Raw genomic sequence first — 16,275 nt, 5'->3', positions numbered from 1 at the left:
GGTTGTAAGTGAATCTCTCTCTTCTTCCTATGCAGATGGAGGCAGCTATGCCATCCATGACTCCCGGACCCCCAGTCTAAGCTCAGGGGGTGAGAGTCCCACCGGTCACAACTGGGAGATCAATTATCAAGAGGCAGCAATCTACCTCCAGGTGAGTATCTCCGATCGGGATCTCTGTTTCCGGTGCCTGTTGGCCAAGTCGCATAGCCAGGGCTCTGTTACATCCCCAGAAGTTCAGTTCTGGCTCCGGTTCCTGTCCCTGCTCCATGTGTGAGCTTCTCATCTGTAAGATGGGGAGAGCCAGCACGATCGTGCCCAGATGGGGAGGGCGATGTGCGTGGGCTTTCTTGTGACCCCCCGGGATGTGGCCCTGCCTGCCCCCGAGTCTCCCTGAGTCTATCCACTTGGCCTTCCCTGCCCTGGTCCCCCTTCTCAGGGGCACACTGGCATCCAGTTCTTGAGGGGGAGTTTCTCTAAATACGTTACACTATAGCAGGGGTTTGTCAGCCCAGTATGGGAACTTAGACACCTTTATTCCTTCCCTGTTAATTTGCTCTTGCTTTCATGTTTGCTGTTTCTTGCTTGGTACGTGGTTGTTTTTTGTTGTTGTTTTTTTCTCTTTCAAAAAAAAAATACTTTCTAAAATATTAGAAGTAATACGTGCTCATTGCGGTAAGTTTAGGCACAAAGGGGCTCTGGAAAAAAACATTCACCTAAGTCACTGTCAACATTACTGAAGAATAATACATAGGTTTTATGTGTTTTGTAATTTTAAAGTCACGTGGTATCTACAGTTGTACAGTCTTTTCTTTCCCATAGTGTGTAGCAGAAGCTTTTTCTTAGTTTATTATAACTCCTATAAACAGATTTTGATGACTTTATAATTATATCTGGTAAATGTATCCTAATTTACTTAAACTATCCTGATAAGGCTGAATATTTTCCCTTTTTATGCTTCCCTTATTATATATCATGCATTTCCCTATTATAAATTATAATCCGAGGACCATCTATGCAAAGAGCTATTTCTCTTTCTCTCTTTAATATCCAGGATTGTTTTATTAGGCAAGCCTCTAGGAAGTGGAATTACCAGATGGGAGGAATCAACATTTTTAGGGCCCTTGATGTACAGTTACCAAGTGTTCTCCAAAGGGGATATTGCCTCCTTAACTGCCTGTCTCCCCATCTGTGGCATCGCCATTTTAATCTTGCCCTTCTTGTCACTGTAAGATTTCTGTTTCTTGTGTGCACGGAGTAAGAGTCTAGGTGAGGAAATGGAATCTTTCTGAAATTCATTCGAATCATAATTTTCCCTAGTCTTTTCTCTTTGAAGCAACTCTCACATTGCAAGTATGTGTTTTGTTACTTCTTTTGAAAGATTTCATTGCATTTGGGTATTCGGTAGTCGTTCAGTTGTCTTTATGCTTCTCATTTTTTTTTTTTTTTAGTGTTTTATTTATTTATTTGTCAGAGAGAGAGCACAAGCAGAGAGAGCTGCAGGCAGAGGCAGAGGCAGAGGGAGAAGCAGGCTCCCCGCTGAGCAGGGAGCCCGATGCGGGGCTCAATCCCAGGACCCTGGGATCATGACCTGAGCCGAAGGCAGATGCTTAACCGACTGAGCCACCCAGGCGCCTCTATGCATCTCATGTTTTATGCAGCGTCACAGGAGTTGTACCTCTCAGCAGGTGCATTCCGATCCAGGTTAAAGCAATAGAAATGTTTCAGGGACATTTTGGCGAGCTCAGGCATGCCTGTTGATCCCCCAGGGATCCCCGCGCACCGTCACCTTCTCCAAGGTTCACTAGATGCTGGAGAAGAGCACGGGATGGGTCAAAACACAGAGGTAGGATGGCCTGGGGGACTTCAGAAATCTGGTAATCTCTTCTCTCCTTAAGCGGCTGAGAACATTAGTAATAAAAATACCTATTTTTTTTTTTTAAAGATTTTATTTATTTATTTATTTGAGAGAGAGAGAGAGAGAGAAACAGCATGAGAGGGGATAGGGTCAGAGGGAGAAGCAGGCTCCCCGCCGAGCCAGGAGCCTGATGTGGGACTCGATCCCAGGACTCCGGGATCATGACCTGAGCCGAAGGCAGTCGCTCAACCAACCGAGCCACCCAGGCGCCCAAAAATACCTATTTTTTAAGTGGGCCGCATTCTAACAACCCCCCTCCCCCCAAGGTGGCTTGATTGTCTCCCATTTACAGACTAGCAACTGACACTCAGGGGAGCTAAAGGAGTCCAAGGCCACCCAGCTAGTAAGTTACAAAGCGTGGATTTAAACCATGTCCAGCTCATCTCCAAATGATGCTCTTTCGGGCGCCTGGGTGGCTCAGTCGTTAAGCGTCTGCCTTCGGCTCAGGTCATGATCCCAGAGTCCTGGGATCGAGCCCCACATCAGGCTCCCTGCTCCGCGGGAAGCCTGCTTCTCCCTCTTCCGCTCCCCCTGCTTGTGTTCCCTCTCTCGCTGTCTTTCTCTCTGTCAAATAAATAAAACCTTTAAAAAAAAAAAAATGATGCTCTTTCTTCTGTACACTGTTGCTTCATTTCTATATGTGACCACATGTATCCATTCGAAAATGGGCCATGTGGTTGTGGAAAAAGAGGCTACAGAACTGCAGGTGTAGTGTGATAATTTTTGTATAACATTTATACACACACACACACTTAGGTTCATACACATATATAGCAACATATATCTGTGTGTGCGCGCGCACGTGCGCACAGATTCCCCACTTACATCTGGAAAGTTATTCATCTAAATATTAAAGGTGATTATCTTTGGCTGACAGAATTTTTATTGCCTTATAGTCCTGTGTGTTATTTGAATTATCTTACCAACAATGCATCGTTTTTTAAAAATAATAAAAATAAAAGCAGAACCTGGATGCCTCAGAATAGTAGCTGTGGCTGGCTGTTTCTGGTGTCAGATAGTCTTCTTTCTCCTGCTCTGCGGCTGAGCTGCAGCACGGCCCCTGAACCAGGTAGTTGGTGTGCTTGGGTAATTGGCCCCTTGCCGCTTGAAGGGTACCTGGTGCCTGTGGTTTCCGCTCTTCCCCAATTTTACCTGTTGACTCGCTCATCCTCGGGAGTCGTGTGCTCTGCTCTGCTCCACAGTCCTCGTGCCTCTGAGACAGTACTCGTTTCCTGGGTGGAATTTCTGCCCCAGGGAGCAGAGAGCGAAGCCAGAAGTCATAGACAACTGGCCTGTCTTCTTATTTCTCCTAATCTAGTTCATGATCGTCAGCGAGGAAACAAGGCCAGTGTTCTTGGAGTTTGGATCAGAATCCAGTGCCATGAGTAATATTTCACTCTATCCTTGGTGCTAGAGACCTTATCTTCTGTCTCGCCTGGCATTTCCTCATCCTAGAGGTAAAACCCGAGTCCCCCTGTCAGTGGTTTCCGCTAGCTAGACCTTCATTCCTGGCTATTTACTGGAAGACATTACCCGAGAATTGCATTTTCTAGTAATCCAAGCCCGAAGCTTCCCAGGCCCCCCTGCGTGTCCCCCCAGCCACGGTGGTGCTGGTACAAACCACAGCCCTGCACAGATCACAGGACCGTGAGCGAGGCTTGCCAAGTGTGCCTGCCGTTTGACTGCCAGGATGTTTGTTCCCTTTGTCTGGTCTGCCCCTGTCGAGTCTGTGGTTTGTCTTTATTTTTTGGTAATGAGGGTAGTGATGTGTCTGGCTTCAGGGAAGTGACTCGCTCAAAGCTACCCTGCAAACCACAGCTGAGGTCAGAGCTCGCCGCCCCGCGGCTACTGGGCAGTCCCCGGGCAAGCTGGGGCCTGGGGAAGTGATCTCTGGCAGGAGTAGTTCATCCTACCAAACATCCATTAAACACCTACTGTGTGTACCAGGCATCGTGCTGGGTGAGAGTTGACAATGTCCCTTGCCAGGCCAGAGTGCTTTCCATAGCACAGTGGGCCCCTCTGGGCCCAGAGCCCTCCTTCCTGCAGCCTGCGGCTTTGGCCGGAATCGCTGTGGTGCGGGTTAGTCTCACCTCCCTGGAATAAGGGTTGTGAGCATGGGGAGGGTGGCCTTCATCCCAGAAGAGCCGAATAGCTGGAAGAGTTGAAGGTCTGACCTCATTCCAGGACAGCTGGAATGCTTCCAGAGGGCTCTGGGTCAGGAGACCTGGGTGTCCATTCTGGCTCCACCACTTTCCCCTCCAGGAAATGAAGCCAGCGGGAAGAGTCTATGCTGAGTGTCTGTGCTGGAAGTGAATGAGCCAGGTGCTCTCAGCTCAGCACTGCTGACATTTGGGGCCGGATAACTCTTTGTGGTGGGGGCATCTTCTGTGCATTTTAGGGTGTTGTGTGGCACCCCGGGATTTGCACGCTAGTTGCCAGCAGCACCCCCAGGGGTGATGAGCAGATGTCTCCAGGCCAGGTTGGGGTGGGGGAGGCGGGGGGGCAGCATTGTTCCCAGTTCCGAAGCGCTAAAGCAAGGCGATGCATGCAGAGCATTACCAAGTGAGTTTCCACTCCGAGTTGGCTGCTGGATGGAGTGCAGATGTGACGGAGCAGATGAGGTGGGTGACCCTCTTCCCTGTGCTTACCAATTCCAGGGAGGCAGTGAAGATCCCCGCCCCCCCTCGCCCCCCCGCAGCCACCACCACCAGAAGGCTGACCCTAACAGGGAGAGTGGCCCTAGAATGTCATCTCTTGTAGTCACAAGTGGACTGCTCCCGGGGCTCTGTCATTTAGTCTCCGCATCAGCAGCAGGAGACTAATCACAGAGCCAGGGCATGGGACCCAGACTGCCCAGCTCCATAAGCTCAGGTGCTACTGGAGCTTCTGTACCTCGATTTTCTCATCTGTCAAATGGGATAATAAAAGCACCTACCAGAGAGGGCCGTGGTCAGGAGTAAAGGAGGGTCTAGGGCTCAGGTAAGGGGCTGAGCACGGTGCCTGGTCTGGTGGGCACTCAGCCAGGGTCAGTCCCTGTCCCATTACTGTTGGGGCATAGGAGTCAGGGCAAGGCCTGTCATTGTGCAGGGCTTAGGAAATGAGGTGAAATTGTCAAGAAAGTAAGAAGTGGAACATACATACATATATATTAAAGGTACTCTCAGGCTCCTTTTCTTCTCAATGTTAGTATCGTTTATAATCATAATCACAGGTAACATCTGCAGGAAGTCTGCTGTACCCCAGACACCGTCCTAAGTGTCTTGCGGGAGCCTTATGACTAAGTACATGTGTTAGCCCTTGGTGGTTGAAGAAGGGGAAGGAACTTTCTGAGCGTTCTCCAGGGAGGAGCGGGGAAGCCAGGACTCAGCCGGGTTTGCTCACCCCAGACCCCCAGCTCCTTACGTTCCACGGACACTTCTGAGAAGGGCAGTTTGGCCGCTGAGGGGCTCACCTGTGTCGCCTCTGTTCGTTCTCTTGGGACTATTTATTCTTTGATTCTTCCAGGTGGTTTTTAGGAAGGAGCCCCATCAGCAGACTTGACAGGGGTGCAGTTTGGTGAAGATAATACTTTTTTTTTTTGAAGATTTTATTTATTTATTTGAGAGAGAGAGAGAGCACAAGCAGGGAGAGCGGCAGGCAGAGGGAGAGGGAGAAGCAGGCTTCCAGCGGAGCACGGAGCCCAATACAGGACTCGATCCCAAGACCCTGGGATCATGACCTGAGCCAAAGGCAGACGCTTAACTGACTGAGCCACCCAGGCGCCCCAGAGATAATACTTTCGATCTCCCATCATCTTCCTTCTCTGGCCTGAATCTTTGCTCGTCCGCCAGGGGCCTCCTTCTCCCCACCGCCCGCCCCCCGGCCTCCCACGGCACCTTGTGGGGTCTCATCCTGAAGCCCATTCACCCACCCTGCTCTTGTTTCCTCAGGAAGGTGAGAATAATGACAAGTTCTTCACCCACCCCAAGAATGCCAAAGCGCTGGCGGCCTACCTCTTTGCACACAACCACCTCTTCTACCTGATGGAGCTGTCCACAGCCCTGCTCTTGCTGCTGCTCTCCCTGTGTGAGGCCCCCGCCGTCCCCGCGCTCCGGCTCGGCATTTACGTGAGTGTCCGTCCCCATGGCCCACCTGATGGAACATTCTGGAAGGGCAGATACTATGAGCGGATGTAAAACGGAGAGGCCGTGGGGGGGGGCGGGGGGTCACAGAGGACTCAGGAGCAGCAATGAATCACCAGTCTTGTCTGGAGTCCCTGCTGGAATGAATGCACCCCCTCCCACCCCCCATGATTTGGCTCCCTGGTAAATTCCAGGGAGGGGCGCTATCTGATTGCGTCACTTAGGACCATGGGGCACACCTTGGCTCCCGGTGAGCAGCGCACCTGATTAGCAGTGCCACCCATCATCTTCAGGCTCAGGGGGAAGAGGTAGCTGGCTGTGACCGCCGGTCGGGGAGACAGTGGGGCTGGTGATGCGCTATCTCCCCCACACCCTTTGATTGCAGGTCCACGCGACCCTGGAGCTGTTCGCCCTGATGGTGGTTGTGTTTGAACTCTGCATGAAGTTGCGGTGGCTGGGCCTCCATACCTTCATCCGGCACAAACGGACCATGGTCAAGGTGATGGGTCCATCTCCGTATGGCATTGTCTTCCATGTCACCTTCAAGCTTGTGTCTTCAGTTCAATTCCACATCCCCCATGGGCTGAGCCCTGCACTCAGAAGTGTGACCCTGGGGCCCGTCCTCGCCTTACGGAGCCTTGCTCTGAAGGTCATGGTGATGCTAACAGGAGCCATTGTGATTTGGCATCTAGTGTGTGCCAAGCCCTGGCACAACAGCCTTTGCGGGAGACGTGTTACTCTTCCTAGTTTACACCCTGCCATCCAGACGAGAATGGGATGTAAATCCCAGAGGCTTGGGATTGAAACCCAGGTCTGTCTGGCCTTCAAGCCCACACTGATCAGCAGCCAGTAACTACAGCTCTCTCTGCGCAGTGAGCAGGAACGCGGCAGAGTGCACTTTGCTGTGTAAAAAGCACGCACACTTGTCCAGGAGAATGCGCCCAAGGAATGGCAGACCAGGATGCCCTGCAGGCCCCAGCGGTGTGGGGAGAGCTGAAGGCAGAGGGTGGGCAAACGTGGCTGGGCAGAGTGGCAGTTTTGCTCGGAATACTACCCATTGAGCTGCTGGGAGCTCTGCCTGTGGCTTCCTTCTCCTGGGGCCACACGTCTGTGTCAGCAGCCACAGGGCTTGTCTCCAGGGGCTACTTGATGTTGGGGAGGCCTGAGAGAGAGCTGGAGAGAGGGGAAGGGCCTCTTGAGGCTAGAGTAGGCAGGATCTGGCCGGCCCGCTGTTCTGGGTATTTGGGAGGGGGGTTGGGTTCGAGGGGCTGATGGTGCTCTGTGCCTGTCCGTCCCCAGACCTCCGTGCTGGTGGTGCAGTTCATCGAGGCCATTGTGGTGTTGGTACGGCAGACGTCCCACGTGCGTGTGACCCGGGCGCTGCGCTGCATTTTCCTGGTGGACTGTCGGTACTGCGGGGGCGTCCGGCGGTAAGGCCTGGGGGACGAGACGGTCGCTATCGTGGCCTGGCCTGGACCCTCTGGGCCTGTGGAGCAGGACCCAGTGAGTCAAGTAGTGATAAGATCAGTCCTGCACGCTGGGAGAATATAAGCACGCTCATTTCCCTCCACCGCTCAACCCATACGGAGCACAAGGCGGGAATCTGCTCCGATTTGGTTTCCCGGCCCCCGGTGTGGGGCTCTCTGCCATCTTACCTACAGCCTTCTGGGGCTGGCTTCTCTCTCTGAGCACATTAGTTGCCCAAATACAGCTGTGGCGGCAGCCCGAAGCAGGCAACTCCACAGAGTCCGAGCGACTCGGCAGGCTGACACCCCCACTGAGCCTGGGGGGCTGGACTCAGCCTGCCCACCAGCCTGGAGTTAAGCTTAGTTCTGAAGAATCCGTCTGGAGAATCTCTTGGCTGGGGCACTGTTGATGAGAACAGGCTAGCAGTTCACTCTTTAGGCCCATCCTCAGAGCTGCAAGCAAGAGTCCCAGGATTAGGTGGCCCTGAAATGTCTTCATGCATCCCACATCCCACTCAGGGAAGCTTTGTGCCCAAGGTCGTGCACTTGGCCTTCTGCCCTTCCCTCCAATACTCACAGGGCCGTTGTCTGCTGGGGCCTTACGAGCAGGGGGAGAGGCTGCATGTGCCGCACCTGCCCCCGGTCTTCCTCGTCACCCACTGAGTGCAAGTCCTCCGGGAAAACGCTAAGCGTGATGTCACAGACTAGGGTGCAGTAGGACTTAATGTTGTGTGAATCAGGAGCCCCAGGCCCCCGTCTCGCCCATGGAGTCCGAGACAGCCCTCCCCGCTTCACCCCTTCCTGTCCTGCTCTCTCCCCAGCAACCTGCGGCAGATCTTCCAGTCTCTGCCGCCCTTCATGGACATCCTCCTGCTGCTGCTGTTCTTCATGGTCATTTTCGCCATCCTCGGTGAGTCCCCTGCACCCCAGGGCCCGGGCACCCTCTAAAAAGCAAATTCACAGTTGGAGAAAATGGACTTGGACAGTTTTAGAAGTCTGGTTAAACACTCATGGCCTTCAACTTAGGAGATGCAGTATTAGGAATAAGATGGAAGCCATCTCTGTATCTTTTTGCAAGGTCATTTCCCTTTCCCCTCAGAGGTCCTTCCTGACCTACGCTTACCATCGCACGCATATCTTTGTAGTTATACTTCCTATTCCCTTAAACCACGAATAAGTGCGATTGCTTTGCATGTTGAAACATTTTACATAAATGGTTATATATTGTGCGTGTGTGCGCCCTCCTGCGAAGTTTTTTCTGTTTTCACTATCACACGTCACACTGCTGGGAACGCTCGCGCATCTCCTGTGTATGAGACTCCTTTAGGGCATGTGCCTGGGACGGTAGCATGTGCACACTTCAGCCTCCCCGGGTTTAAAAGCAAGATCATGGCCTTTCTAACCCTGAGGAAGCCTTGCCTCTTCAGATAAGGCCAAGTACTTATGTGACAGCCACGTCCAGACGCAGGGCTTAGACAGTAGAGACCCTGGGACGTGGCTGGGAAGCCTGGGGTCCGTTCTCTGGTCCTGGGATGGTGAAGACAGTGGAACCAGAGAGCTCTGCCTCTAAGGCCAGAGCCTCGGGCCCTTCTGACTGCTGTGTCCTAAACCAGTGTCTCCCAAGTTGCCTCCTACCCTTCACCCTACAACCCCCAGTCTCTGTTGAATTTCCTTTGTGCTCCAAGGCAGCTGCCTCCCCTGAGGGCAGAGCTTCTCCCTTTTTCCACTCAGTACTTCGAGGTCTCAGGGGAATAGCCTATTCCAGGAGGGAGGATACTGATGGTGTTCCCACCCCAGGACCCTGGGCTATAGGAGAACAAGGGGATCCCTTTGGAATTGTTAACTTGGCTGTCATGTTCCCAAAACCAAAATTGCAAACCAGCAGTCTGGATTCCAAATCCAGCCCTTGGATGAGTTTCATTTGGTCTGAAAATGTTGAGCCAACATTTAAAAATTAGATTTGTTGCCTGAAAATATAGATTTCCAGCCTTGAAAAAATTTTTAATCTTTTTTTTTAATTAAAAACATTGAGATGGGATTGACATACAACATCGTATTAGTTTTAGGTGCACAACATAATGAGTTGATATTTGTGTATATCATGAAGTGATCACAGTGAGTCTCGTTAACACCCATCACCACACACAATTAAATTCTTTTTTCTTGTGATGAGAACTTTCAAGATCTACTCTCTGAGCAACTTCCAAATATATGATAGAGTATTGTTAACTAGTCACCATGCTATACACCCAGCCTTTACAAACAGTAGACTCTGGTTCTTGGACCACATTCCCAAATGGCAGCATTTCTGCCGTGTCCAGGCACACCTGCTCCTTTAGACAGAGCATAGTGTGTTCTCCAGAATGCCGCAGTCCCCACCACTCCCTGATGCTCACCCTCTGCCTCCTGCCCTCGTTTACATTTATTTGGGCAATACTTTGACGTCTGGGTTTGGGACCTCTGCTCTAACCTTTTTTATGTTTTTTGCCACCTTCTAGGTTTCTACTTGTTCTCCCCTGATCCTTCAGACCCCGTAAGTAATCTCTGTATTTGTCTTTCTTTTTTGTTGTTGTTCTTTGTGTTTTTTAAATTTTTTTTTTGTTTTTTTTGTTTGTTTGTTTTTTTAGAGAGAGTGAGCACGTGCATGCATGGGAGGGGGGGCAGAGGGAGAGAGAGAATCTTAAGCAGGCTCCACGCCAACATGGGGCTCGATCCCACGACCGTGAGATCATGACCCGAGCTGAAACAAGAGTCATATGCTTAACGGACTGAGCCATCCAGGCGTCCCTGTTTCTTTTTTAATGTGGGGCCTTTCCCTTCAAACAGGGTGGCCAGCGTGACCCCCTGGCCACATTAGGAAGGTCTCTCAGCATAATTTATGGCGCTGGAAAGTTCCTGTCACCCATACTTGAACCGATCCCTTCCTTAAGCACCAAGGGAATCCCCTTTCCTGCCCTTGAAACGCGTGTTTCCAGGATCAGATCTGGAACAGATTTGGTGAAAGAGCAGTGGAGGGGAGCCAAGCCGATGGTGCAGACATGTGATTCTCTAGGAAAATAGTCCCAGTCAGTTGTCTGCTTCTGCCAGAAGCACAGAGTTCAGGAAGGCAGAGGCGGCTGGACTCCACATTTGCTCGTTCCTCTGTCCTCAGGATTCCTTGGGAGGAGGGGGAGTTGGTGGGGTGGGGAGGGGAGAGGAAGGGCAGGGCGGGGCAGTCCAGGTGGCCCATGGCGGCCTGTTCCTGGTGCCAACGCATTCTTCTGCCTTCTTTCCCTATAGTACTTCAGCTCGCTAGAGAACAGCATCGTCAGTCTGTTTGTCCTTCTGACCACAGCCAAGTGAGTGTGGGCTCTGCTTGGGCTTGGGCGCTCTGCTGGTGCCCCAGGGTCTTCTCTTTTCAGCCAAGGATGTTCCACACCTGAGCACAGACAGGTGCCCAGGGATGGGGGTGGCCCGATGAGCTGGAAGCCCATGGACCGAGAGGAGGGGAAGGTGGGGTGGGGCTGGGAAGGCAGAAAAGAGAGATGTCCTCTGGGACGATGGAGAAAGGGAGAAAGCAGACGTGGGGCCCTGCAGTAATGCTCTGCAAATCCAGTTTCCCAGATGTGATGATGCCCTCCTACTCCCGGAACCCCTGGTCCTGTGTCTTCTTCATCGTCTACCTCTCCATCGAGCTGTACTTCATCATGAACCTGGTGAGTGAGCATGCGTCGTGCCCCCCCACCCCAAGCTTCCATCCCACCAGCACGGTGCTGGGCACCGAGGGAATGAAGTAAGGATCACTCTCGGCCTCCTTTGGGGAACGGGTCCCAGGCCGTAATCAAGTGTGGCCTGGCAGCAGACGCGTTATCGGGACTTGAGTTCCCCTGGTTACAGCGGTAGCAGCCTCCCCGGGGTGGTACTGCTACCGAGCTGTTAGCATTACAGGCAGCCTGTTAGGTCAGGCTGCCCTGGGGCCTTTCCTTCCCCAGCAAACATGTGTCAGGATAACTAAAAGCTGGTTGGGGCGCCTGGGTGGCTCAGTTGGTTGAGCGACCAACTCTTGATTTCAGCTCAAGGCATGATCTCAGGGTCTCAGGGTCTGGAGATGCCCCCGGCTCATGCACGCATGCTTTCTCGCTCTCAAAGTAAATAAATAAAAAAAATAACTCTAAAAGCTGGCTTTAATGAAGCCGTGGCCAGGCACTGGGCAAAGTGCTTTGTATGTGAGGATTAAATGATTTATCACAAAAACCCTGGAGCTACTGTTATGATTCTCAACTTACCAATGAGGAAACTGAGGGCCAGACCAGCAGAGTGACTTGCCCACAGCTGCACAGCTCGGGGTGGTCAGGTGAGCTGGTTGGATTGCAGAGCCCTGCTCCTAACCACTCCTTCCTGCTGCACCCACGTGTCTGTTTCCACTGCACCAATCGGGAACCATTAGAAAAGCCAATACAGGGCACACTCTGCTAAGGAGAACGTGAAGTCCCCGTGCACACTGGGAACTTTGGAGGTGTTTGCCAAGGCCCAACTGGCCACCAGGAAGGTTCTTGCCATCAGCAGATTCCCCGTGTCGAGACCACACATCAATGCCAGAACTATCGGAGAGGCTTCATCAAGTCTTACGTTTATTTTTTTTTAAGATTTTATTTATTTATTTGTCAGAGAGAGAGAGAGGACAACCAGGGGGAGCGCCAGGCAGAGGGAGAAGCAGGCTCACCGCTGAGCAGGGAGCCCGACATGGGGCTCGATCCCAGGACCTTGGGATCATGACCTGAGCCAAAGGCAGATGCCTAATGGACTGAGCCACCCAGGTGTCCCTTGTGTTTATTTATTTATTTATTTATTTATTAAAGATTTTATTTTTAAGTAATCTCTACGTCCACTGTGGGGCTGGAACTCACAACCCCAAGATCAAGAGTCACATGCTCTCCCAGCTGAGGCAGCCAGGCGCCCCAAATCTTGTGTTTATTTTTATACTTCTGGAAAGCGTTCTTACACTGCTCACCACAGTCAGACCCAGGGTAGAAATGGAAAGCACTTGCCCTGGGGTAGACTTGTGAAATGTCCTAAAAACTGGAAGTCTTAAAAAGGAAAATAATTTCCTTTTTTATTCTTCAAAACCAAAATGTTGGCTATCTTTACACATGTTATAGTTCTTATATGCTGTTGTCAGTTTAGAATCATAAAAATATATTCTGTGTAACTGATATGCTTCAATTTGTAATGTATTTAGAGCTGTGAAAATCTAAGGCATGGGTCAGCAAACTGCAGCCTGCGGGCCAAAGCCAGCCCACCGCCTATTTCTATAAATAAAGTTTTATTGGCACACAGCCATGTCCATTTGTTTATGCATCATCTGTGACTGATTTCATGCTACAGCTGCAGGGTTGAGTAGTTTCAACAGACACCATCTGGACTTCAGAGCCTAAAATATTTGCTATCTGTTCCTCTATAGAAAAAGTTTGCTGACCCTCCCTTGATCTAAAGGGGGAAAATGGGGGACCAATTTGAAGGGATGGAAAAGACAAGAGAGTGTCCCTCAAAATATTTTTGAGAGAAAAAGAAAGGGTTTCCAAAAAAGGCTTCTCTCAATTCTGCTCCCACCTTCCTGTTGCCCTTTGATGATGCAGACTGCATCGTCGTTAATACGCCAGGTCTGGAATTAGGCAGCCCGGGAATGTTGTGCCCTGCAGGGCAGGCTATCCCACCACCCTGATTTCTGGGGCCATGCGTGGAGCTGTGACTCACAGGGAACAAGGGGACGTGGGAAGAAGCATCCTGTGCAACGGTGTTCCTTCCTGCTCGGAGGTTGGAGTGGACACAGGCTCCCCGGCCATGATACTGGGATGAACTGGGTGTAGAACCCAGTGTGGTCCTTTCTCCGCTTCCCCTTAGAACAATGCCCAGCCAGTCGCAAGCTTAGGCTGAGTGAAGCACTTGGGGGAAGTAGAATAATGACTTCATGTATCCGAAGAGAGAAAATTTACAAGTGGCAGGGGATGGCCTTCCTCTGCTGATGTTTGGAGACAGACTTCCTATATGAGGGACAGGGGAGAGGGTCTTCTGAAGCCCCCCTTCTGGGGTGGCTGGAATTGCCCAACCCCTTGAGGCCCCACCCCGCAGGGGAGCCAGGTCCTGTGTTCTTCTCTCACAGCTTCTGGCCGTGGTGTTCGACACCTTCAATGACATTGAGAAACGCAAGTTCAAGTCTCTGCTGCTGCATAAGCGAACTGCCATCCAGCATGCCTACCGCCTGCTCATCAGCCAACGGGTAGGGAGGAGTGGGGGCCGGGCTGGGCAGGGGAGTGGTCCCTGCTGCCCCTCACTTGCCCTGAGCAGCCCCCTAAGTGCAGCATGGCCAGCAGCTTTAGAAACCAGGAGTCCTGCCCCTGGGAGAATAAGAACGAGCCAGGTGCCCTGGGATCCCTTGTTGTCCCGAGGGGCTGCCCCCCAGGGAAGGGGCAGTCTGGGCTCTGCATTTCCCTGTGTTCACACGGCCATCTGCCCTCTCCCCGCAGAGACCCTCCGGCATCTCCTACAGGCAGTTTGAAGGCCTGATGCGCTTCTACAGGCCCCGGATGAGTGCCATGGAGCGTTATCTGACTTTTAAGGCCCTGAATCAGAGCAACACACCTCTGCTCAGGTAAGAGTGGACACCAGGTGGGGCAGGGTGGCCAAAGGCAGTCATGAGAGGGAGCTGGAGCAGGCAAAGGCCCCAGCAGGTGGCTGGGCAAAGAAGCTTGTTAGACAGTAGTTTTCCCCACAGAGATTCTTATACATGTAGACGGTATTATTCATCAGGTTTCTTTTCACAAGTAACAGAAGTCCAGCCCAAACCCAATTCAAGCTGGCTTTACAAAAAAGGAATGCTTTGGCTCATGAAATGGACTGGCCCCACCACTCATTCTCAGCCCTGAATCCCATGTGAGCAGAGCCACAGAGCCAGATAAACACACACACACACACACACACACACACACACACACACACACACACACACACACACACACACACACACACACACACACACACGGCCCTGAGATCTGCATGGGCAGTCATGGTCTTCCAGACTGCTGACGATCAGAACCCTTCTTTCTGGGGAAGGAAGCGAGCCAGCTATAGACACACGAGTAACTGAGCTCTGTTTGGGCTGAACTCAGCCGTTCCATTAAGTCCTCTGCTAGAGGAGGCTCTGTCCCTGTCCATCTAAGAGTTACAGTCATCCAGGGGGATTAAAGCTGTCCGTGATCAGTGTAGACGAAGCAGATTCAGTATGCATGGCACCTGGAGGGAAGAGATGAAATGCCCCTGGTAAGGGTCCCTGGGGCCCTGAGGTGCTGAAACTCGCAGATGTCCCCTCCCCCATTGAAGGGGACCACAGGTGGACAAGGGAGACCTGAAGCTCAGTGAGGTTCTGATTTTTTTAACCTTTTCACGTTGCTTACAACAGCCTGAAAGACTTTTATGATATCTACGAAGTTGCTGCCTTGAAGTGGAAGGTGAGTGCTCGTGCGGGACCAAAGACCAGAGAGCCAGAGAGGGAGTGGGGCCAGCTGCTGGGGGGTGGGGGGATGAGGCTGAGCACACCGGAGGCCCAGCTCCTTCCTGGCTGGAACAGCTCAGCTCTCGGCTTGGCACCCTGCGCTGCAGGATTACAGGTGCCCCCCGCCTTGTGCCCTGACCATTGCCCTGTAGCTTCCTGGTTAAGAGCACCCCATTAGTCACGGACATCAGGCAAGTTACCGAACCTTCCCAAGGCCTGTCTCACCTGGGAAATGGGAGAACGATGATCCCTACCTACAGTTATGTTCAGGATTACGTAAAAAGAAGGCATGTGCGTGGCTCCATTTACAGGCTCAGTGGACAGCGGCATCGTTGTCCTTATTTCCATCCCTGAGTGTTTTCATTATTCCCCAAGTTAGCCAGGGGAGCAGGGCAGGAAAGCGGCAGCCTGGCCCCTCGGGCGAGGTTCTGGTCACTGGTCCTCACACCCCCTCTCCATGGCCCTGTTTCCTGGCCAGGCCAAGAGAAATAGAGAACACTGGTTTGATGAGCTTCCCAGAACAGCATTCCTCATCTTCAAAGGTAAGGTTGACCTGAATAAGACATCTGGGCAGCTGGGGACAGATGGAGGTTTACAGAGACCACAGATGAGCATTTGAAGAGCATGCTCACAGGGTGTGTGTGTATGTGTGCGTCTGAATGTCTGTGTATACAAGAGACAGACAGTGTGGTCACCCCAGCAGGCAAGTAAGTGTGTTTTCTAAAAAGTAGTAGGATTACATTATCGATTCTCTTCTCAAATCTGCCTTTGTGCGTAGTCGCATATTCTGACCATCCTCCTGTGGCAGGATATGTAGCGAGCATAGATGATCCCTGACATCATGCTTGCCCAGCATAAAATTCAAAATTCTGAAATCCAAGTGTGCACCGTAATTAAATGCCAGTTTTGAAGTTCCGTGGAGGGGCATGGTTAGCTCTCAGGGGATTTCTCGTGCAAGAAGCCTGAAGCCTTGGGTGTGGGCCATTAGGAACAAGAGTCAGGACGGTGTATCCTATTTTGTGATTTCTCCTGCAGCTAGGGCTTTGGGCACCACTGTTAGTCCATATTCTTTAGAGGGTTTTCCATTCCATGGAGGGATAGTTACTCAAGTGGATGAATATAGTCCCGGGTTGAGGCCAACGGCAAGTTAAGGTTAACAGTGGCCAGCAAAGCTTCACTGTGCTCCATCCTGGCTCCGAGCTGCTGGGCTCTCCCCAGAACGGCTGTTGGCTGTGTGGTCTTGCC

At 51.7% G+C, this 16,275-nt stretch overlaps 1 protein-coding gene across 2 annotated transcripts in view; it reads left to right on the top strand.

The window, feature by feature from the left end:
• The window catches only part of TPCN1 (two pore segment channel 1), a 58,905-nt gene that overhangs the window by 28,611 nt on the left and 14,019 nt on the right, over positions 1-16,275 (top strand). For both annotated transcript variants that reach the window (XM_081802161.1, XM_081802160.1), the window contains exons 3-14: positions 36-151; positions 5,845-6,021; positions 6,422-6,535; positions 7,336-7,466; positions 8,324-8,412; positions 10,001-10,035; positions 10,782-10,840; positions 11,098-11,197; positions 13,642-13,758; positions 14,006-14,130; positions 14,938-14,986; positions 15,509-15,572. In XM_081802161.1, coding sequence (XP_081658287.1) covers positions 36-151; positions 5,845-6,021; positions 6,422-6,535; positions 7,336-7,466; positions 8,324-8,412; positions 10,001-10,035; positions 10,782-10,840; positions 11,098-11,197; positions 13,642-13,758; positions 14,006-14,130; positions 14,938-14,986; positions 15,509-15,572 — 1,176 coding nt within the window. The remainder of the gene's footprint in view (positions 1-35; positions 152-5,844; positions 6,022-6,421; positions 6,536-7,335; positions 7,467-8,323; positions 8,413-10,000; positions 10,036-10,781; positions 10,841-11,097; positions 11,198-13,641; positions 13,759-14,005; positions 14,131-14,937; positions 14,987-15,508; positions 15,573-16,275) is intronic.

This window comes from Leptonychotes weddellii, chromosome 13 (genome assembly GCF_054177405.1).
Source record: "Leptonychotes weddellii isolate Sample4059 chromosome 13, ASM5417740v2, whole genome shotgun sequence".
Classification (NCBI taxonomy): Eukaryota; Metazoa; Chordata; class Mammalia; order Carnivora; family Phocidae; genus Leptonychotes; species Leptonychotes weddellii.
This window is presented reverse-complemented; position numbering and strand designations above follow the sequence as displayed.